Source organism: Sorex fumeus, unplaced genomic scaffold (assembly GCF_029834395.1).
Source record: "Sorex fumeus unplaced genomic scaffold, SorFum_2.1 ptg000014l, whole genome shotgun sequence".
Lineage (NCBI taxonomy): Eukaryota > Metazoa > Chordata > Mammalia > Eulipotyphla > Soricidae > Sorex > Sorex fumeus.
Genome location: NW_026606071.1, coordinates 17,309,185 through 17,333,976, shown reverse-complemented (window position 1 = coordinate 17,333,976; position 24,792 = coordinate 17,309,185). Strand labels below are relative to the sequence as shown.

At 41.3% G+C, this 24,792-nt stretch overlaps 1 protein-coding gene across 2 annotated transcripts in view; it reads left to right on the top strand.

Moving 5' to 3' along the window:
- Positions 1-7,424: 7,424 nt before the first annotated feature.
- FTCDNL1 (formiminotransferase cyclodeaminase N-terminal like) overlaps positions 7,425-24,792 on the top strand; it is a 51,249-nt gene continuing 33,881 nt past the window's right edge. The window contains exons 1-4 of one of the 2 annotated variants that reach the window (XM_056111830.1): positions 7,425-7,526; positions 9,367-9,485; positions 12,277-12,372; positions 13,923-14,075. In XM_056111830.1, coding sequence (XP_055967805.1) covers positions 9,371-9,485; positions 12,277-12,372; positions 13,923-14,075 — 364 coding nt within the window. In that variant the 5' untranslated portion in view covers positions 7,425-7,526; positions 9,367-9,370. The remainder of the gene's footprint in view (positions 7,527-9,366; positions 9,486-12,276; positions 12,373-13,922; positions 14,076-24,792) is intronic. The other variant, XM_056111831.1, reaches the window with a different exon arrangement.

The following is a 24,792-nucleotide window of genomic DNA, read 5'->3' as shown; positions in this document are numbered from 1 at the left end:
TCAGTCATGCTTGGGAAGTCATGTAGTGTCAGGGTGTCAGGGATTGAACTAACTCTAACCCTTTGAGCTATATCCCTGACCTACAAAAGCTATTTTTTAAAAAGTAATATAAACCAGATTAGATAATAGAAGAAAGACATGCCTTTCTTTATTCCTAGTACTAGTTTTTGTTTGTTTGTTTGTTTTAAGTACTTTATCCCATCACTGACACTTTGGTTAACCATTACTCAAGAGATATTTTAAGAAAACGAATGAGAAAGTGAATGATTGAACTTGGCTCCTAGCAAGTCCAAGTCATAATGGAGAAATTATTTGAACTGGAACAGAAAGTTCTCCCTCCACCTAAATTAAGGATGTGTTCAGTCATTCCTCCATCTCCTCTAGAGTTTCTCAACTCAGGGCATTCAACCCATTGGGGAATAGAGTTGTCAGGGACATTTGGGATCATCACAACCGGGGGTGGAGGGAGAGGGTGCTACTAGCATCTGAGTACAAATGTCAGCAAAGCTGCTTATCATCCAATCCTGCACAGCACAGCACAGCATTCCCAAACAAAAAATTATTCTGCCCATTATATCAAGAGTGCCATGCTATTTTTCCACCCCTGTGCTGGTTTACCTATTCACTCATCAATAAGCTTATACTTTCATTCACTTATGGATGTATGTACCCATCCATCATTCCATTAATTCATCTCTCTAACAAATTTCTACAGAGCACCTAGTATACTTCGTGAGTGGATTAACTTCTCAGCACAAAAAAAGTAAGCATTATCCTATTCCTATTCAAGCTAATAAGTAATAGAGGTACTCATAAAATAATATAGAAATAAAATGATGTGATCTGTATTCCAGGAGTATCTATAATGTACTTTCAGGACATAGAAAAGAGTATGATTAATTCTGGGGAAGAGGACAGAATTTAAGTAAGATAGGTAAGTGGGTAGGATTCTTGCCTTACATGGAACCGACCAGATTTGATCCCTGACACCCCATATGGTCCCTTGAGCCTAACCAGGAGTGATTCTTCAGCTTGAAGAATCAGGAGTAAGCTCTGAGCAGCATCAAGTGTGCCCCTATCCCCAAATAATATGGGTAGGTGAAACCACTGATTTAAATAAGCTCTATTGTCATTTGAGTTTAAGTCCACATGTCAAACAGCAAAATAAAAAACAAAAGGAGAAAAAAATGCATCGGGAGGTACAGAAAAGAAAATTGAGTCTCATCTAAATAAAACAAATTCTGAAAATCTATGGGGAAATACTGCCATATTTTTGCCACAAGTAGAGAAATGAAAATACCTCTGTGGAATCAGACAGAGGTACTGGGAAAGGCAGGGTTGTGTTACGATCCTCTGAGCGTCTTGGTGATTCAAAGCTAAGCTGCTATTGTCTTTGCCTGTGGTCTGACCGCAACTGTCGACTATATTTGATTGTAGCTTTTTTGAGTGCTTTTATTTTTCTCTCAAAAATATTTATTCTTTTGGTTTCTGAATCACATTTCTTCAATGTTAATGCAAACCTTTGATGGACTATTTCAGATTTGAATATCCATTTATATCTATTTTCCTTCATAAGAATTATTATAAAAACCCAGTTTCTGGAGACATAGGACAGCAGATGAGACACTTGCTTGCATATTGCCAGCCCAGATTCAATCCCTGGCATCACCTCTGATCCCTGGATTGATCCTTGAGCACAGAATTGGGAGTAAGTCCTGAACATTGTCAGGTGTGATCCAAAACCAAATAAAATAAAATGAAATAAAACCTATTGAATAACTTAAAAAGTAGGGTGGATTTTCCATACTACTTGCATTTTAAAACAGCATTGTGGGCTTATTACTAGAAAGTGTTAGTTCCAAAAGAGGAAAACTGTGCGTGTGTATGATACTATAAAAGTGAATGGGTGGATGGTTTGGGGCTCATGGAGACAAAAACAGTAGAGTAGCCTAACATGTAGGATTAGAAGGACACTCCCACTGCCCACTCATAGCTATAATTTATCACCAGCCCTATTCCTACCACTACTATTTCAGATCAGATATTGTCTGAATAAAAGATTATGAAGAGACGCCAAATGATCTCTAAGGTCCCTTCTCACATGAGCTTTTACGAATTTTTAATAGTTTCTCAATCTTTTCTAAAAAACATGGAGCTTCAAGCTAAACGAGTAGCATAATAACTGAGAGATTCAAGGCAGGATAAAAAATATATTAAGATTCACCTTCCCCACGTGTTCCTAAGAAGTTAGGCATTTTCTATTTAAATGAATGAAAGATGCATTTAAAACAAGTTAAATTCTTCAAGCTCTGAGAGGTATATGGTCAAAGACAAATAAATCAGCAGGAAAACCTGCATTTGAATCTTCAGTTTGAAGACACACAGCTTGGAGATTTGCTCAAGAGCAGAACTGGATCCTTCTCAAGACAAGGGGCATCTCTGAAAACACATCTGAGTCATGACATGCAGACACTTTGTGGATGCTTCTGTTCAGGGTCTAATCTGCATGCACACCAGAGTGTTACCCTCTTGGTGTCAATAAGAATAGAAATTCACTTGGCTATGACATCAAAGAATAGCAACAATACAGAAGTGCCAACAAGTACATGCAATTTGACTGGCTACTCATGGAATGTCACCAGAAGTGTTACGGAAATGAAAGTTGGCAGTCATTACTTATTGGTAAAAATTTTTATATTTTTAAATTTTTGTTTGTTTGGGCAACTATACCAGCATTACTCAGAAGCTATTCTCAGCTCAGTGGTTGGGGTTTGCTCCTGGTGGACCTTGGGGGGGGACTATATTCAGTTCCACAGATGGAATCTATGCTCTTCGCATGCCTGTTTGCAAAGCTTATACTCTAGCATGTTGTGCTATCTCTCCAGAAATAGAGTAATTCTAACAGACATTTGTTGATAGAGCCTCATAACACAATAAGGAATTCATGTTATTTAGAGATTAATCTTTCTAAAATTCTCAGCATTTTCCCATATATTATAAGTTGTATTTTGTGTACTCTACTAATTTTATAAATCTTCTTAATTTAATACCACAGATCACTACAAATTTGAAGTTAAATTACAAAAGCAATTTCAGAAATTGACTTTCTTTTCTTTTTATTTCTTTTTTGGGGTCACACCTGGTGATGCACAGGGGTTACTCCTGGCTCTACACTCAGTAATTACTCCTGGTGGTGCCCGAGGGACCATATGGGATGCTGGGAATTGAACCCGGGTTGGCCAGGTGCAAGGCAAACACCCTATCTGCTGTGCTATCGCTCCAGCCCCAGGAATTGATTTTCATCTGCAATATAACTAATAATTATGAGAAAAAAAGATAAAAACAAAACCAGCTTTGCAGAGAGGTTCCAGGAGATAGACACTTCATTCTGTTCAGTGAAGCTCTCCTTAATGAAGGGATGCATAACTGAATGACCACATGGGAGGAATAAGAAGGTAAGGGATGAATTAAGGGGTAGATGGATCAGATTTTAACTTTTGGCTAGTTACATGAGATATTCTGGTTATGAAGGAGTAGAAAGCATAACAAGTGATTCCAATTTAAGTTAATTACTATGCTTACTCTAGTCCTAGCTTTTTTAAAACTGTGGGTCACGACTGCTGATGGAGTCATGTCACTGAAAGTGGGGTCATGGAAAAACTGGCAATAGTAGTAAGAGACTTCTGAGAGTGCAATGACCAAAAATTAATTCAAAATCAAACATACCAAACATACACATAATGAAGCCAAATGTTTTTGGTAGCACTTGCCCTTGAGGTATTTCTTGTATGCAAAGTAGTTGAGAGTAGAAAAAGTTAAGAAATCCAGTTATAGCCTACAGGTCTTTCATGATAAAGAAATCAGCAGAATGAATAGGAAGAATCCACCCTGTATCATGTAAGGTTTGGGAGGTTGTTTTGGTCTTAGGGCCACACCCTGGTGATGTTTAAGGGTTAGGACTGGCTCTATCTTGGTGTGTATGTGTGGGGAGAGGGTTACTCCCAATGGTGCTTGGGGGAATCATGCCAAGTTGGGGATAAAACCAAGCTTGATGAATGCACCATAAACATGTAGTATGCCAAAATATTAAGGTAAAGATACTTTATTCTGGAAAATTTATGGGTTTTCCTCTCCTTTATTAAGACAAGTTGATCTACTTTAACACCTGGTACCACATGGTTTCCTGGAATAGAACTGTGCCTTCCTCTCCAAAAAGGAATAAAGAAAATGCTTTCATGTTTCATAAAAAGGAAGAGGCATAATGAAATTTGATACACTGCAAAAGTATGGCGAAGATGAAATAAATCTCCAAAGAAAAAAGAATTCACTAGGAATTATACCTCTGTCTTTCTAAGAAAGACTCTCTACTCACATTTTCCCAAACATAGGTAGATGCCAGAATATAAAAATAATCACAGTATAAATTAAGGTGTTCTTTATAATATTATTGGAAAATTTCATAGCACAATAAGAAGCTTTCTATTGACCAGATTTTATAATGTATTAGTACAGTCAAATCTTTTGCTTGTTCTAATCCATGTTTGTCCTCTTTTGAGATAAATTGGGCAAGCATCCTATATGTGGAAGTTTAGGAAACTCCTGAATAGACTATAAATTATATGTATCTACTGGTCTGGAAACTTCTACCCTTGTCATTTCTGGTTTTGTTGCCCGTCTTGGGGGCCAGAAGAGAGGATGCAGTCAGGATAGAGTGGTGCAGTTTCCTCTCAACCCTACAATCAGAAACAGACTGGCACGGAGAAGTCAACCACAGGGCAGGGATCAGGGTGAGGCGAGAGACTGAGTTTGGGCAACTGCAGTGGAGGATCCTGTCTTTACTTAAAATGTTGATATTTTATTTACCACAGATTGCTTATTCTTCATTAATTTTAACTTTTTGAAATACTACATTACTAAGTTTTTCTACTCCAGACCTTTCCTCTTCAAGCAGTACCTGGGTGTTGGATTCAAGCAGATCTGGAAAGTAACATTAGCACACAACCTTTCCCTTTGACCCACCTCAGTTCAAAGGGCCAGGTGAGAGTCTTTAAAAACTCAGTTGACCCTGCTTGCAAAAATGCAAATGAAGGGTAAAGGGTCCCAGTCTCACTGAGGATCAGTGGGGATATTAGGAAACAGAGCTGTCAGTGATAGAACTGACGTGGAACTTATAACTCTCCCAATGTGAATTTGTTTCTGAATAGGAACTCCAACAGGCAAAAGAAATAATGCCCTTGAATATGAACTTAGCAGGAGAAATGAGGAGTCAGAACAATACATTTCCCCTCAATTATGAAAAATTCCTCCCACTAAACACACTAAACTAAATAAAGACTTGATTGTCAATGTGACACAAAACTGTTAAATCTGGAAATAAACAGGATTACATGTGGTAGAACTAAACTAACTCCAAAGGTATTTTTCTATTCTTGATGAGAACTCTCTTGTTACTGAAGAGGTCCTCAGACATGCTGGTATTTCTCTCCTGCCTGTCCCTAAAAGACCTACTTACTGTCCTCTGCCTAGACCCGCTTGTTTGGGTCCTTAGGCCTGGGCATAAACAGGTCCCCTTTCTCACCCACTTCAGAAAAATCACTGGTCTCCTATTTGTTCTTCTTCTCTGCTGAACCTAGAGCCTAGATTTGGGAAGTGAACTAAGGTTTACTGAGTAACCTGTGTTATGTTTTCAGAAGTGCTGACTTGACACCCCAGAAGCCCTACAAACAAGATTTTCAAGGAGACCTGGGAGACTAGGTGTTCTGCTGGGTCCCCCGACCCCCACCACCCACTACCATCTCTGCTGGGATATGGTAAGACCAGCTGTTAATGACTATTTTTTCATTTCAGCAAGTCATAGCAAATAATCTCATCATGGGATTGTTTGGAGGGTTGAAAAACAGGACTCCAGTTCCATTGACCTCTATGAAAGGAAACTTGGGACATCATAGCATGTTTTTTGAAATTGGAAGATAAAGCTGTGGGCAGCAAACTTTCTTCAAAAAAAAAAAAAGATGAGAAAGAAATATCAATCTAATGCTTAAAAACCCTCAGATCTGATGCTATTAGGCATGTGTTGATCATTAGACATTAATGTCGTTATATATTTTATGCATTTTAATGTAGATTGAGCAGGGAAAAATAACCAAATATATATTTAATTTCATAAGATCCCAAAGCACTCTGAGGATTTAAACTGATAAGCCAACCTCAAAGGGACTGATTCTTGCAACTAAAACACAGACACCTCTGGGGTGAAATGTGGCAACAGTTTGACAGGCATAGCAGTAGCTTAGGCCAGAAAGGATTTATCCAATTAAAATTATGGGATGAATTTTGGCTGGCAGAATGTAATTACCAGCCTTGGAAAGGATCCAGGATCCTGAGGTTAACACCCCTCCTCTTGCCAACAACCCTCCTACCTGCCAACACTCTGAGATGGAGAAGGCTGGATCTGACACAATCGCACATAATACTGTTGTGACATCTAAGCACAATGATGATGATGTGAGAAGCATCGTGAACCTGATTTTTTTTAACACTCATTATGTTACTTATTTTTATGCCACATTAGGCTAGAAACCAAATGTCCACATAAATGTTAATTTCCTCAAATCTGTGTTTAAAAAGTATAATTAGAAAATAAAAAATAGATTTAAAAATTAATTTAATTCCTTCGAAGTAGTTATTTAGTGATTATTTCACTTTAGAAATGAAATTGGATCAAAATGGTGACATTTAATCCTTGTTACATTAGAAAAAAAAATCAGGTCCTGATTTTTTGGAAGAGAAATGCGTTCTCAAGGTTCACTGGCCTAGAAAAAAGGGAAATACTTAAAGCCTGGTTCATGTTGGTTGTAGCTTAGATTAATGGGCATGTGCAAACCCTGTTCTTGTCTTGGGGTGAGTCCAGTTCATATTCACCAGTGCTCTTGGACTGCGCTTCTCAGTAGGGAATTAACCAGTCGGGGGAAGGGGCTGTGCTCTTTGGCAGGGACAAGAGCCCCCTGCTGGTGTCTGATGAATGGGTTTTAACCTCGTCAATAGATGATAATACCCTTAAAAAAAAAAGAAGCCCCAAACTCTTTCACTCTCACAAGTCGATGTCGATGTTAGAGTTCCAAGATCGAGCCGAGAAGGGGATTCTCAAAGGACCTTAGTGGGGCTTTCCGGGACGCCAGCGGGCGGGCTCGGGGGTCAGCGAGCGCAGCGCGAGGCGGCCGCACGCGGCCGGTGACCGAGCCGGAGACCGTCGGGGCGCGCGGGAGGCGGGGCCCGTTGTCCGGCCCCGCCGCCCCTCCCGGCTCGGGCTTAACCCTACACACGGCAAACGCGGCTCTTTGCGGCCGTCCTGGCCGCCCTGCCGGGTGCCTGGGGGAAGTGCCCGCGGGACTCGGGTTCCTCTGGGGCCCACGTGGCCCAGCGACTCTCCACCCCGGAACCGGGGCGGGCGCACAGCGCGCTGGAGACCGGGCACGCGCGCACTCCTGCCGCCGAGCCCCTGCGCGGGCCTAGACGTGCAGTTCGGGGTACGTGCGCGGGAGGCGAGTGCTCCGAGGGCGGCGGGCGAGCCCCTGCACTCAGCGCAGTCCCTGCTGGCGCCTCCTGGGAGCAGGAGGCCGCTCTAGAGGGCCGGCCTCATCTGCCTTCAAAGCACAGGGTGGTGGTGGGGTGCTGGTTCTGGGTCCCTCTCTTGAACGAGGAGGGCGCGAGTACCTTTGCCCTTTAGGCTAACAGGCCTGTCTGCGCCTCGCCCCCACTCCCGCCCAAATCCGGGTGCTGCCGCTGACTTCTTCGGCTTTTGCTGGGAAGGTAGATTTTTCTAACACCATCTTTGTGTGATTTAGCTGTCCACAGGGAATCAAAAATGTGGAATGAGAGGATGAAACTAATCCTTTCTTTTGCACTGTTAGGGGTTGCCATAAACACCATTTGTTAAAAAGCATAATTATGTTGGGAAAGTGCCTGATGAGACAATTAAGCTACATAAACACACTGAAAACAAATGAAAGCCAGAAGACGCCCACACCCCTTGTGTAAAGTAATTTTTTGTTTACATAAAAATGAGAGAGGTCGGAACTGCTTTATTACAACAACGTTATTAATGTCTTGAAAAGCCTAATGAATGTGCTTTTGTGAATTTTCAGTTGTGCGATGATGGTCATAATATAAAAATGTACGTATGGACCTGAACTAGCCGCGAACTCTTTCTCTTTTAGGTTAGGAGGATAAGGCCAAGGGACAATAGCTGGGAGCTGATGGCTGAAGATGTGAATTAATGTGGCAAAATCACTGTTATTGCCCCCCAACCCGCCCCAGCACAGTTTAACCTGAATCTCAGAATTGGACACTTCACTACAGCCTCTCCCCCAAAGATTGATTCTTTACCAATACTCATTGAGTGATTTCATGAAGGCCATGATTTCATTTTGAGTTAGGCCTTTTAAAAGAGCCCAAAATACAGTGGTCTGATCTCAAAAAGAGAAGGTTATTTTTAAATTATTTGAGCTGTTTGAATTTCTTTAGTTTATAGTATCATTGAAGGCTGGCAAGATGAAAAATCCCATCCCAGAAAACAAAACAGAATGGAATCAATATCCAAAACTTGTGTATTTCATCCGTTTTTGACAAGAATTGATCATTTTTTTTTTTTGGCAATTTCCAGTTAACATATTAAAATAGATGTTCGCTTTTAGGTACAGAGTCCTGTGATTTGAAACTGATTTGGAAACTTAGATCAAAGTACAAGAGGAACATAGTGGAATAGTTGCCATTTAAAGTGTCCAGATGACCTCCCCCATCCAAAAAAAAAAATCCCCCCCCAAAAAATCCCTGGTGCGTTTTGTTGTTCTTTTTGTTTTGTTTTTTTCTTATTTGGGCCACTGTGCAGCATTTGAAGATACCTCTTATTAATTTATTTTGCTACGAGTATTTATAAAACTAGCATATTAAATCTCCCTGGTTTTTATTTTCTGTATCTGCCTAGTAAGTCTCACTTAACAGAAAGATCATGCTTACTTGCACAGAGCTTAAAAATAGGCATGCGCAAAAGTAGAGGATGCTTAAAAGGGAATAATATTCCTTAATGAATATATTTAATTTAAATGACAATTCAGGCTAAGTAACTTACAGAAATTATTCGGTGTGACTTTGTTCATATAACATACGTGCATGACCCAATAAACTTGGTTTCCTGCTTGAGACAAGTTGAAGATACTATAGATGTATTCTAGGAATGAAATAGTGAAGTGTTCATATTGTGACTGTCTGGTTTCCAAAGAGCTGAGTTTGTCTTTTTTAATGGTTAATGAACATGGAAAAAAAAAGAACTGTGGAAACCAAAATTAAAAATCATTTTCCTTATTCTAGAAAAATGTCTTCCTCCAGACTGGGACTTCGTTTGGCTGCCTGTTTACTAAACATTTCAGAAGCCAGAAGAAAACACATCGTTGAGAAGATAGCAAAGGCAGCTCTACTTGAAAAAAAAGGTAAGAACAAGCAGTTGAAGGGGACAGGGAACGTTTTGATAAGATAACAATTTTTGTGTTCTGCACCCAGTGTCTCTAGAACACTTGTCCTCCTAGTTTTCCCTCTCCTTTGGGGGTTGTGATAGCTTCTGCAGGACACCAGAATACTGAGCTCCGTCAGCCACTCAGACATGCACATATGCTCTGTTACAAGCCTTGCACCCCCTTCACAGGGACAGTCAGGGTTCACTCATTTGGGATTTCAGGATATTGACAGGCACCAGAGAAGGGAGCTTTACATAAAGGTTCAGTGTTTCCCTCCTGGACCACTTATTGGTCATTAATAGATTGTCTGTAATTATACAGTATTCTTTTTATTCATTTGGTTAAGTAAAAAAATAAACTTGCCAAATTCCTACTACTTTTCCAAGCCCTTCTGCCAGCATAGCCAATGCTATTATTATAGCATTATTATTTCTACTCCATTTTCTCTGTAAAAAGACACTTAAGCAATTGCATTTAAGTGATGTGCATACGATCACACAGCAATTCAGACTAGAATACAAGTCTTCTTACTTACCATGAAAGATACTACTCTGTTTATTTTATTTTATTTTAAATCTTTGGTAAAATGTTAGTAAGAGGTCACACAGTTCTAGATGTCATTTGTTTTTAGTCACACACATGCATGCACACACACGCACGTAGACACATACCCCATCACCACCACCACCAGTCTATATACAGACTGAGTCATTTAAATAGAAATGTTTTATTAAATCAACTTTTTTTGGAAACTATTGAGCATAGTGAAGCACTAAAGAACAGTATCTTTTAATTTCTGATGGTTGGTTTTGATTAGGTTACCACATCTCATGAGAAAGGTTTTCCTCCATTTCCAACAACAGGCACATTTAAGTTTCTGTTTTTCAACTTTGCAGGAACCATAAATGTCTATGATGATTCTTGATAATTACTGATAAGAAAACTCCAGAGTCAGTGTGCAGCTGTGCTTTTACGTTTTCTTTGTCAGAAGAGCTGGCTTGGACCTCTCATTGTTAGATAGTACCTCTAATGGGATTGGGTTACCTGTCTCTGTGATTTAAGTGAATGTGCAGAGACATTTGTGGAAGCCACACACTGATAGATGCCTGGGTCTCAACTCATAGGTTTTATCAGTGTATTAGTGGCAGCAGCTCAAAAGGAATTACAGCTATTATGCTCCATTACAAATACCAAACAATTTACTTCTGCTGAGATTCCTACCGACAGCTACTCCTGCCAACAGTAATTTTTTTTTTCTGCATGCGTGCTTAAGAAATTGCAGGAGAGTATTTCATTCTTTCAGCATTGGATTCTATTGAATCATATGAAACTGAGAATAAAAGCTTTCCATAAGATCTGGAAAAAAAGAAAAATCAAATCATTTCTTTTCTTCCAGGATCTGGAGTATGTTGAAAAGTACATAAAATAGTTTGTATGATCCTGTTATTTTTCATCTTTCATCGTTTTAAAAATGAAGGGAAGGTGGCACTAGTTAAGAAAATGATCCATTGTTTTAAAAATATTTTAAAGGCATTTATTTTTTGTGGGTGGAATAAAACTGTATCACCTATGTTTTTTTCTAATTAAGCAATGCGAAAACACTTAAATGGCCTAAAAGTTCTTACCTCAGTAAAGAAATCTGAGTTATAAATTTTAGACCTACATCAGGGCAGGGCTCTCTAGATGCCAATTTGGCTGTGAGTGAGTGACATATTTTTATCTTTGACATTATTAAAATTAATAGTGTATAGGGCTGCTGTAAGTTCTGTAGTTTGTGCTTTTAACTTGTTTTTCCTTTCCCCTGAAAGATTAGTTGTAAATCTGCCAGGGGACAGGGCTAGAAGGTATAATAGCATAGCTAAAGGTTTAATTAAGGCCTGAAAACTTTTGTCCTTCACTTTGAATTTGCTTTTGTAGGCTTGAGGGAGACTTTTAAGGAGCTTGAACTAGGCTTGTAAACTTCAAAAATAACTTTGGGATTATGTGCGGTTGCCATACAGTGGTATGGCAGCTTTCTCCTCCAGGTTACACATTCAAGTTACTGAAAGCTGGAAGTTGTTAACATCTGAATGCTGATGATAGCCTCTGGAATGGAGTGAAGTATAAACAGTTTTGAACAGACAGGTGCATGCATCCCAGAAAACTCTGCTGTTGGCCCTTTTTGGCATATCTTAGCTTCACCAAGTGTCAAATTTTGGTACACATAATTTGATTTCTGGGTTTTGGAGGGAAAAATTGAGCTGCCTTACATGTGATTGATTAAGGAGCAGAATTTACAGTGACATTGGCCATTGTAAGGAGAGGCCACTTTCAAAGAGAACTTAGACAGTAACAAGACTAATAATAGTTCTCTCATGGACACCAAAAGTCAATGCTTGAACTGAGGATCTGCATAGAAGAAATGCTCTGAAGAGAGCCCATTATGCCCTTGAATTTTATGAGTGGCCAGTGCTACTTTAACGATCACAGCCCCCTGTTTTTTATTAAATCAATTGTATCAGAATATTAAACTAAGATTAAATCATAGAAAAAATTATTGCATAATGTTTTCTTTTCTTTTGTGTATGTGTATGTGTGTGTGGGAGGGGGGTGGGCTTGGACCAACACCTGAAAGTTCTTAGGGCTTATCCCTGGTTAAAAAATCACTTCTGGCTTCTCTTTGAGGACCATATGTGGCACAGGAATTGAATGGAGTTGGCTGCATTCAAGGCACGTGCCTTCACCCCTGAATTATCTTTCTGGATCCTATATGTTGTTTTCTTTACAGGTCAGAGACATCCTGAAGTGTCAGTGCTCAATATATTTTCTGATCAAGATTACAACAGATCAGTGATTACAATAGCTGCATCTATTGATGAATTAGGTATGATTTATTTCTTTCTGTACCTGTATGTGCACTTTTTAAAGGTCGACCTGAATATTCTTTAATTATTGGTTTTCTGTATAAAATCTGAATGCCCCACATCCCTATTGCACAGTTTACTGCAAAACTGAATATTTTTCTTTTGGGGGTCACATCCAGCGATGGTCAGGGGTTACTCCTGACTCTGCACTCAGGAATTACTCCTGGCAGTGCTTGGGGAACCATATGGGATGCTACAGATTGAACCAAGATTGGCCGTGTGCAAGGCAAATGCCCTACCCACTGTACTATTGCTCCAGCCTCTGAATTTCATTCTTTTGGAACATTCATTCATTTCCAACTTCTTCCTTATTAAAATGAATCTCGGAGTCTAACATTTAATGTCATTCTTTCCTTGAAGATGATCACATGTCCTTTACTTTTATATAAACATCTACAAGTTTAATATGTGAAACAATAGTGTTGAGTTAGCCTTAATTTCACTGATAAATTGTTATGGACTAGAACTTGCTGTGTGGTGGTGTTTTGAATTGGGAGTCTGAAATATTGAGTTGATTCATGAGTTGGAATTATATGGGCCCCTTGTTTTATTAGGCTGTAATAAGATTCAGTGGAACAACTTGGATTTGAAGTGTTAATAATTGTTTCAAAAATGTATTGGAGCAATAGTACAATGAGTAGGGCTTGCATATGTCTGAGTGGATTTGATCCTGGGCAACACATATAGTCCCCCAAACCTACCAGGAATGATTCTCAAGTGTAAAACCAGGAATAAGGCCTGAGCACAGCTGAGTATAGCCCAAAATACAATATAAAAGAAAAAAATCATATTCACATTTCCTTATGAAGAGTTAAAATATTTGGAAATAAATTTAATTTTAACTTAACAGACTATCTTCTTTGGAAAGGTAAGAATATTTGTAGAACAAATTACTGACTCATAGCTCCAATCAAAAATAGAATTGATTCTCTTAACTATTAATCACCAGATATAAAACTTACTTCTGTCTTGTTTATTGCTGAAGTAAGATTATATTGCATGGCTAATGAAAGTTCAGGATAATCACATAAAACTTATAAATGTCTATAACATAAATATATTTAAACATATTAATAATGTCAATAAATTAATTCAATGAGAAGTGTAATGGACAAGAACAATTCTAAAATGTATTTTATCTGTGGCTACATAATTATTAATAAAACATTCTGATAATAAGAATTTTACGGATTAACTTGATAGCATTAGGAAAAAATTGAAATAATCAGCTGTAAAAAATTACAGAGTTACTTAACATTGATAAATAAGCATCGCTTAATTCCACTTTGGGGAATTAAGTGCTGAAGAAGTATAAGAATTGAAGAAACATGACAAAACAGTTGGAAGGTGAGTGAGTAGAATGTGTGGATCTTTTATTGTTATGTTTGGATGGGAAAACTTTTCCATAGATATTCCAAAAGGAATGCAACAATAAAGCAATTGAATTTATTTATAGCTGCCTTTCTGGATAAGATTGAAAGTTTGATTTTTTTTTTCAAACGATTTGAAGGTAATTCTGTTCTGGCTGCCTGCTTGGAGACCTTCCAGTCTGTGAATATGGAGGTTCAAGAGGGGATCCACCCTTGCCTTGGTGCAGTGGACCTGATTCCCATTTACCCACTCTGTGGTGTAGGAGTGGAAGAGTGTGGAGCTGTGGCCAGAAGTAAGAGAAATTTGGTGTAGTAAGTTATTCCTTAGTGGAAACCATTCTTACAAATCCTAACAGTTTGTGACGATCCAATCTATTCTCAACTCCCTGGGAAAAGTCAACCTTGAAGAATTCTGTCAACAGAAAGCTTTCATGGCTCCGAAGGCACACTGTGTCTTTATGACTCATCCTTCCACCTCCCACCCCATGACCCCATGCAGCACTAAATACTGTGGGATGCAGCCAATTGATCACTATTCTCCCTTACAAACTCACGATAGAGCATTGAGGAAACAACAGTAGTTTCTAATGAGTTCCTTAGACTCTCCGGGCAGAACGATGGTGTGTTTTGCCCATCTGTGTTCCATTTTCTTGAGCAGGGGTAATGATGAGGTTGAAAAACCACTTAAATGTTAAATCCTACCCCTTTTGCCTCTGATTATTTTTTTCTTTTTTTCCCTGTGTGTAACTCTCTTTAAGAATTTCTTTAGAACTGAACTGTCACATGCTTGATTTGAGCCCCAAGGGTAAGTTTAATTTGGAAAATTCAGCTATGTCACTTGAGGTGTTCTTGAATTAGGCAAATTGGGAGAAAAGAAGGACCTTTTGCTTAGACACTCCAGCTTTACCAGGGTTAATTATGAGATGTAGTGGCTCATAACCTTTGGGGAAAATTTGGCCTTAAGATAATTGTGTTTTTCTCTGTATGACCTCAGAAATCCCTCTATAATGTTGCTTCGTTTTTAGTTCATAGTGAATTATCTAACTCCGGTGGAATAGATCTGGACTCCAACAGGTCGGCTACATTCATCAATAGGAATAGGGAGTGAGCCTTGTTTTCAAAGGAGTACTTCATGTGTTGAGTTGCATTTCCATGTGACTCGAGAGTCTGTGTTTTCTTTTACAAGGAAACCTTGGCCCCCAAATTGCTTTAGTTTTCATCTAAGAAAGAGTTAAAAAAAAGTTCAGCATGAGGGAGAATCTGTTTCACACAAAGATGAAGAGTTCAGGATTGTTCAGACCAGAATAATGATTTTAATTGTCTTCAAAACAATTATGTTCAATTACATTAAATCTCAAATTAGCTAGTACATGAAGTTCTCCATTACATCAGGACTAGTCCTCCCCAGATGTTCGTCCTGCATAGGAGACAGTTGACAATCGGAGGGTCTGGACACAGTATTTCTCTCTTCCCTTGCCCTTTTGCTTCATTGGCAGCTACTGTACCTCATGATTTAAACATGGACATTTCTAATTAAATGAGAGCTCAGCTGCATTCTTGAACTAATTTATAACGTTTGATTTGAAATGTAATAGCTTCAATCTTCATCTGATTAAAAACAGTCATATACTGTACATGGTTACTATTTTGATGCTCCAACATGCAGTTTTTATTTTTATATTCCCCCTTCTACACAGCTGTTCATCTAATATCATCCAAATTTTTAAAAATTCTCTCTCTCTCTCTCTCTCTCTCTTTCTCTCTCTCTCGTAACAGCCTACTTAAGCATTCTTATGAGGCATCAGTATTTGAATTTTGGGATCTCACTGATCAGAGAATAGTGAAGGGATGTTTTGTTACCAGCATAATGCCTTCTTAGGAAACCATTTTAAGATAGTAATCTAACTAATTTTCTTTGGAACAAAGGCAATGAAGAACATTCTAGTGATAAAAAAATTTATGTGTGTATAGTGTATATTTTATATTTAAAAATTTAATATATTTTGAAATTATTTTTTCTGGTAATGCTCAGGGGCTCACATAGGAAGGCAGGGATTGAACCTGGGTCAGCCGCATGCAAAGCAAATGCCTCACTCACTACACTATCTCTCTAGCCCCAACTTCCATCATTTTTTATATCATGTTTATGTTTCTGAAAACTTCCTCTTCTTCCTTTTCCCTATCTCTTTTCCTCCCTTCCAAGTTCCCTCTTTACATCCTTTCTTCTCTCCCATTTCTTCTCCTTCCTTTCCTCTTTTTATCCTATTTAGTTTTTGCTGAAGTGATCCATGCATGTGGCTTTTTAGAAAAAAAATTCTAGGTTTTTCTCGTTAATTGTAAGCATATAATTCTTCCTCCACCCCAACACACATCTATTGCCTTTTCCTTTACCTTAGAGTCAAGTGCACCCAAGTCCTATAATTCAAGTTCAACTCCAGATATCTAGATATTATGTTTCTGTTGGTACTTCTTGTAGGCATTGTCTACTGACTTTTTAAGAAGAAATCACTTCACATGTAACACTATGAATCTATTAATTTCAGGTGAATGACTTAATATTTAATTTTGTACATATTGAGAAATGATCACACAGTGAATCAAGTGATATTTGTCCACAAACAGAAAAATTCTTTTCCTTGTGACGAAGGGCTTATTTATTTTCTTACATTTATTCACTGTGGGAAAAGTTACAAAGCTTTCAGGTTTAAGTCTCGGTCATACAATGATCAAACACCTTTCCCTTCACCAGTACTCATTTTTCACCACCAAGAATACCCCAATATACCTCCCACCCCTCCCAATGCCTGTGAGGCAGATGATTTCTACTGAACTCTTCTCTACATTGATTACATTCATTATTTCGACAAAAGATGCACCATTTTTGTTTAGAATTTACCCCCAAAAAATCAGAGTTGTTGAAAAGGCATTGTGAAATACTTTGTTTTCTATAGCTGGTATGAAAATCATATAATGTCATATAATTATTTTGGATTTCTGCAAAGAGCCAGATCATTACGAGATTGGTTTCTGTGAATTGGGTGTTATGGCTGTGCCAGAGAGCCACTTGTGGGGGGCAACTAGTGACTTCGGTAGGGCGCGAAGAACGAGACCACCCTCCTTCCCATGAGACTGCAGTTGCCCCGTCACCACCGGCTCATACTTGGCTTTCCTGTAAGTTCTGAGGTGGTGGCCACCTTGCTGCGGGGGGGGGGGGGGGGGGAGGGGGAGGCGGAAGGAGCAACACCCTTTCCCTTCACGGAAGGCATAGCGCCGTAGTTGAACGCATGGTCCATTCACTTTTCTGCTGCAAGCTCTCAGGCTCTGAACTAAGTCCTTTTGCCTCTGGAGCCATAGCTGTGCCAGAGAGCCGCTCATGGGGGGCAACTCGTGACCTCAGTAGGGTGTGAAGGACGAGCCAGTACCGTCCCCCTTCCCATGACACTGCAGTTGGAAGGGCTTTTTTTTTTATGTAGGAGTACTGCTATTTATTCAACCACTCGTTAGCTGATTGAATTGGGCATGAACTCCACCTTACTTTTTTTTTTTTTTACTTTTTTTTCCCTTTATTTTATTTTATTTTTATTAAAGTTGTAGATTTACAATTTTTTGTGCTTTGGTTTCAATTATACAATGATCAGATACCCATCCCTCCACCAGTGCCCATTTTCCACCACCATGGATAATATCCCTCCCACCCCCATCCCCCCATCCCCCCTGTCTCTGTGGCAGGGCAATCCCCTGTGTTCTCTCTTTCCTTTTGGGTGTTGTGGTCTGCAAAAGAGGCATTGAGTGGCAAACATGTTCAGTCCATAGTCTACTTTCGACATGCATCTCCCCTCCTGGGAGGATCCTACAAACATACTTTATTTGGTGCTCCCTTCTCTATCTGAACTGCCCTTTCCTCTAGGATACCTGGCTGGCCTCTAAGTTATGGAGTAATCCTCCTGGTGCTGATCTCAGCTATTCTTGGGTATTAATCTCATATTTTGTTACTTTATATCCCCCAGATGAATGCAATCTTTCTATGTCTATCCCTCTCTTTCTGACTCATTTCGCTTAGCATGATACTTTCCATATTGTACCACTTGTATGTAAATTTCATGACTTCATCTTTTCTAAGAGCTACATAGTACTCCATTGTGTAGATGTACCAAAGTTTCTTTAACCAGTCATCTGTTCTTGGGCATTCAGGTTTCTTCCAGTTTCTGGCTATTGTAAAGAGTGCTGCAATGAACAAACAAGTGCAGATGTCATTTCGACTATACATTTTTGCCTCTCTGGGATATATTCCCAGGAGTGGTATTGCTGGGTCAAATGGGAGCTCAATTTCTAATTTTTTGAGAATCGTCCATACTGTTTTCCAGAAGGGCTGAACCAGTGGACATTCCCACCAACAGTGAAGGAGTGTCCCTTTCTCACCACATCCACGCCAGCATCGGTTGCTTTTGTTCTTTTGAATGTGGGCCAGTCTCTGAGGTGTGAGATGGTATCTCATTGTGGTTTTGATCTGCATCTCCCTGATGATTAATGATGTAGAGCATTTTCTCATGTGCTTTTTTGCCATTCGGATTTCTTCTTTGAGAAAGTTTCTGTTCATTTCATTGCCCCATTTTTGGATGGGGTTGGATGTTTTCTTCTTGTGAACTCCACCTTACTTTAAAAAAAAATTTTTTTTTATAATTTTATTTATTGAATCACCATGAGAGCAGTTACAAAGCTTTCGGGTTTAATCTCGGTCATACAATGAAACACCTATACCTTCACCAGTGCCCATTCTCCACCCCCCCCAAACCCCAGTATACCCCCAACTCACACCCTCCCCCTACCTGTGGGGCAGATGATTTCCACATTACTCTCTCTATACTTTGATTACATTCAATATTTTGACACCAGACTCACCATTATTATTTGGGATTTTACCCCAACACTCATATCTGCTGAAAAGGCAACAGTAGACACATTGTTTTCTATTGCTAGTTATGAATAACACATGATGTCACGTGGCTGCAAGTAGCGACCACACGATTTTGAAATTCTGAAATTTTAACAATTAAATCTGGAGGGATTTCTGCCAAAACCTGCTGGGTTCCAAGATTTGTTCCTGAGTCTCTTGGATCATGGCTGTTAAAAGCTTGATCAGGAGCCAGAGAGGCCGTTTGTAGGCGGCGACTCAGGGTCTCCTTGGGATGGGGGGGAAGGGCCGTCTCCACTCCCATCCCCTGAGGTCCCACGTGTCTCGTCACTGCGGGCCCAAACCTGACTGTCCAGTGGCCTCTGGCATATGGTGGCCACCGAACCACCAAGGGGGAGCAGATGGAGGGACAGCACCCTTTCCCCACTGGGGTGGTCCTGCAACAATAACCTACTGCGGAGTCCGGATGCATTTCCGCCAAAAGCATTGGGTATCAAGAATTGTTTCTGAGTCTCTTGGATCCTGGCCATTAAGCAGCTTGATCAGGAGCCAGAGAGGCCATTCATGGGCGACTCCTCAGTGTCTTGTTGGGATGGGGAGGAAAGGGCTGGCTCCACCCCATCCTATGAGGCCCCGCATGTCTCGTCACTGCAGGCCCAAACCTGACTGTCCAGTGGCCTCTGGAGGATGGTGGCCACCGAGCTACCAAGGGGAACAGGCCAAGGCATGAAACCTATTTTTACCTGGGGGTGGCCCAGCGCCAGTAACCTACTGTAGGACTAGATGTATTTCTGCCCAAATCCCCTGGGTTCCGTGATTTGTTTCTGAGTCTCTGGGATCATGGCCATTAAACAGCTTGATCAGAAGCCAGAGAGGCCATTCATTGGAGGCGACTCAGGGTCTCATTGGAATGGGAGGGAAAGGGCAGGCTCCACACCCATCCCATGAGGCCCTACGTGCCTCGTCACTTTGGGCCCAAACCTGACTGTCCAATGGCCTCTGGCGGATGGCGGCCACTGAGCTGGCAAGGGGGAGCAGGTGGAGGGACAGCACCCTTTTCCCCCCTGGGATGGCCCGGCGACAGTAATCTACTGCGTGGTCCAGATGCATTTCTGCCAAAAGCCGTGGGGTTTCGAGAATTGTTTCTGAGTCTCTGTGATCATGGCCATTAAGCAGCTTGATCAGGAGCCAGAGAGACCGTTCGTGGGTGGCAATTCGATTCGGGGTCTTATTGGGACGGGGAGGAAAGGGCCAGCTCCACCCCCATCCCATGAGACCCTGCATGTTTCGTCACTGTGGGCTCAAACCTGACTGTCCAATGACCTCTGGAGGATGGCGGTCACTGGACCGCCAGGGGGAACAGGCCAAGGCATGAAACCTATTCCCACCTGGGATGGCCCAGCGCCAGTAACCTACTGTAGGGACTGGACGCATTTCTGCATTGGGTTTCGAGATTTATTTCTGACTCTCTGGGATCATGGCCATTAAACAGTTCAATCAGGAACCAGAGAGGCCATGCCTTCAGTTATATAGCTGAGCCGGAAGTGTTTTGTGGGTGTGTCTCCCACATACCTAACTTTTGTCCATTTACTTTGTTTGTAAACTTTGCCCCAATTTTTGGGGGTCTGGCCAAAGGCATAGCAGCAATTTTGGGGTATCTGAAATTTTGAAGGTGCCATCAGGCTGCTGAAGCACTCGCCTCACAGGTACAGATTGATCTACTGGTGGCACCATACCCCCTGAAGGGTTTTTAAGATCAGCTCTCTTACAGTTTTAAATATGCAATACGGTATTATTGATTATAAAAATTTTGCTATGCATAATATTGTCTATTCACATCTCACTGCAGAAGATGAGAATTTAGCTTACTTTTACTCTTAGCACACACCCTTGACACTCTTTCTCATCACACAATTCTTCTTTTAAGTATACTTATATAAAAATTTGCATAGTATTTAATGGATACATTACGTATTAAACATAATGAAATACAATGTTTTTTCTAAGAATTATTTGAACTTTTCTGCATCTTTTTTACTGGAATTGATTATTGTATTTTTGATTATTTGTTTAGTTAGACTTTTTTATGTTTATCAGTGGTTTAAACTCAGACTGTCAGTAACAGAATTGCTCCATGTATTCTGATAGACATTCCATGCAATGGTCTATCAACTTTTTTCTTAAAGACATAGCTGTCAGAACTCTCTGACCTGTTGCAGTCAGGAGCACTACTTTCAGCTTGTTGAGGACGCCTGTCATTATGAAGTTGGTATTATTTTTGGTGTTCGTAGGATAACATTGGTTTGTCCTTTCTCCCTTGCCATAGGGAGCTTAGGTTTATCAAGTTACACCCATCACAGTGCTTCCGAGTCACTCCCATTCCCATTACAGAGGTTTATCTGTAACCTCTTCTTTGTACTTTCCTCCCCAGTAATAAGCTTTTTCCCTACTCAGATTCTGTTAACTTGTAAGGTCAGATTCCTCAGAAATCTATGGTTTTATATGTATGAGTGAAATATTGCCTTTCTCCTCTCTTTATATCGTTTGAATAGTTTACTTTAAAGCAATGTCCTTTTTGTATGGACAAAGGAAGACAGTTAATATTATGCTTTTGTAACTTGGGAGTAAATTGTCTCCAAACAATCTGCACTCTGGGGCATCTGCTTCCTCAACTTAAGCCTCAGTTGCCCTTAGTTCCTAGCACCCCCAAAGCAGGGTCCCGATGAAGGACTGAATGGACCCAGGGCAAGCTGTTAGCTACCCTGGCATCGAAATGGGCCAGACCAAAGCACCACAATACTCAACTATAAGTTGAGAGCATGGTCATTGACAGATGCTGTCACGATACAAAAGTAACGACAAGATTAGGGCCCTGCTAGGGATATGAAAGACTAATCTGGCCTGAGCACTGTAGTCTGAGATCGAGATGACCCCAGGAGAACAATTCTATAAGCTTAATGTATCTCTTATTGTGTTCATACAAAATGGTTAATATCATGAATATTTATCTGTTTGTTGGACAAGGAGAGGGAAAACACATCCATTTGATTCAGCTCTTGGGTGGATCGTCCTTTTGAATGAGAATCTGTCCTATAAGAAGCTTCCCCTGAGGGAAAGACTTTATCTCTGTTGATTGTATGATCACACCTGGGGAATCCAGAGCAAGAAGGAGAATGAAGTAGGTGGCAGAAGGAGAATAAAGTGGGATCAAGAAGGAGAATGGAGTAGCATAGGGGAGGAAGAAGCAGGAGGAGATTGAGAAGTGAATGGAGACAAGATTGGAATAAACTGCAATTGAGACCAACCAGCTGGACCCTCGTTCCTTCCTTCACTTGCCCTTTGCCATTGGCGTCCCCAGTGTGGGGAATGCAGCCCGAGACTAATGAACGCAGGCAGCAGAAGAGATAGAGCGCTGTGGTCCCTTAGTAAATACACAGGTGTTGTTTTACCATCTGTCTCGTTGTTCTCTTTATTTCTTTCCTCCTGCTGGGTCTCTTGTTCCTGCATTTCATGTCTTCTCAGTACCTTGATAGCTTATGATTTTGTTTTGGTGTAACACATTCTTTAGTAGCTTTTGGGAAAAAGAGGTAGTACCTTTTTGAAACCTTACATGTCTGAAAATACTGATATTTTACTATTACACGTGATTGCTAGTTTTGTTAGGTGTAGAATTCTATCACTTCATCACTTGTTATCCTGTTATTCATCGATTTGCTCGAGTGGGCACCAGTAATGTCTCCATCCATCCCTGTTGCGTGCTGGTGTAGTCCAATGACATCTGCTCGTTCTATGAACACGGAGAGCCTCAAACCAATCATTCAGGGCCTTGACGAAGAAGTATGACCATCTCATAGGTGGGTGGCCACGTGATCTTTTGACGTTCTGTGAATCCAGTCAGTAATGACTCTAGTCCAGTGGTCGTCTTCAAATCTCATTACGTGTTCAGACCATCTGATTTTTGATGCCTTAGAAAATGAGACAGCATCCCTGATTCTTGACCGTCCACGGAGATTGGAACTCCGGATTCTTTCTCTCATTTGAGTGAAGCGTGATACTCCAAGCATAGCTCTTTTGATTCTTCTTTGAGAGATCCAAATAGCGTTCTCATCCTGTTTTCATAGGGCCCAGGTCTCTGAGGCGTATGTTAATGCAGGAAGAACAATGGAATCGAAGAGATGTGCTCCGGAGCTGGAGGTTCTTCATCCTCTTAGTTATTTCTTTGATGTTCTTTTTTATTTATTTATTTATTTATTTATTTATTGAATCACCGAGGGAAAGGTTACAAAGCTTTCAGGTTTAGGTCTCAGTCATGCAAATATCAAACACATTTCCCTTTACCAATACTTTTTTTTTACCATGAAGAACCCCAATAAAACCCCACCCCCCACCCCTCCCAGTCCCTGTGGGGCAGATGAATTCTAGTTAACACTCTATCTGCTTTGATTAGATTCATTGTTTCAATAAAAGATTCACCACTATTATTTAGAGTTTACCCCCCCCCCCAAATCAGACATGCTGAAAAAGCATTGTGACATGATTTGCTTTCTACAGCTGGGTTCAAGAATTAAATGTTGGTTTTAGATTTCTGCTATTTTACTTATTGACCCTGGAAGTATTTCTACTGAAAGTCAGATAGTTAAGAAATTGGTTTCTGTGCTCTGGAGTCGTGGCCGTGCTGGAGAGCCACTAGTGGGGGGCAACTGGTGGCCTCAGTAGGGCGTGAAGGGTGGACCGGAACGCCCCCCTTCCCATGAGGTTTTAGTTGCCCCCACTCCCCCGGCTCATACCTGCTGTCCACAAGGCTCCCATGCGGCCGCCATCTTTCTTTCCAGAGAGGAGAAGGCGACTGGGGCAACACCCTTTCCCTTCCGGACAGACATGATGGCCTGGATTAACGCATAGTTCGTTCACTTTTCTGCTCCAAGCTGCTGGGTTCTGCATTAAATCCTTATGTTTCTGGGGCTGTGGCCGTGCTGGAGAGCCGCTCGTGGGGGGCAACTGGTGGCCTCGGTAGGGCATGAAGGACGGACCGGAATGACCCCCTTCCCATGAGGTTTTAGTCGCCCCCACACCCCCGGCTCATACCTGCTGTCCACAAGGCTGCCATGTGGCCGCCACCTTTCTTTCCAGAGGGAGGAGGGCGGAAGGGACCAACACCCTTTCCCCTCCGGGCAGACATGATGGCCTGGATTAATGCATAGTCCTTTCACTTTTCTGCTCCAAGCTGCTGGGTTCTGCATTAAGTCCTTGTGCTTCTGGGGCTGTGGCCGTGCTGGAGAGCCGCTCGTGGGGGGAAACTGGTGACCTCGGTAGGGCCTGAAGGACGGACCGGAACGCCCCCCTTCCCATGAGGTTTCAGTCGCCCCCACTCCCCCGGCTCATGCCTGCTGTCCACAAGGCTCCCATGTGGCCGCCATCTTTCTTTCCAGAGAGGAGAGGGCGAATGGGGCAACACCCTTTCCCCTCCAGCAGATTTGATGACCTGGATTAACGCATAGTCCGTTCACTTTTCTGCTCCAAGCTGTTGGGTTCTGCATTAAATCCTTGTGTTTCTGGGGCTGTGGCCATGCTGGAGAGCCGCTCGTGGGGGGAAACTGGTGACCTCGGTAGGGCGTGAAGGACGGACCGGAACGCCCCCCTTCCCATGAGGTTTTAATCGCCCCCACACCCCCGGCTCATACCTGCTGTCCACAAGGCTCCCATATGGCCGCCACCTTTCTTTCCAGAGGGAGGAGGGCGGAAGGGACCAACACCCTTTCCCCTCTGGCAGACTTGATGGCCTGGGTTAACACATAGCCCGTTCACATTTCTGCTCCAAGCTGCTGGGTTTTGCATTAAGTCCTTGTGTTTCTGGGGCTGTGGCCGTGCTCCAAGCTTAACTATGATTTTCAGAGGGAAACGTTAGGTGGTTTACTTCCCATGGATCACTTTGTATATAGAGAGATGTCGCTTACGCGGCCGCGAGTTTTTGAGGAAAAGTCCTAGTTCCCGCATACTCGAGCTGTGCTTGTAGAGGTTTCTGGTCACCGGGGTTCCATCTGGGGGAGGCGGGATGCGGTACCTACCCCATCTCGGACTTCCCGATGATCTCGGCTCTT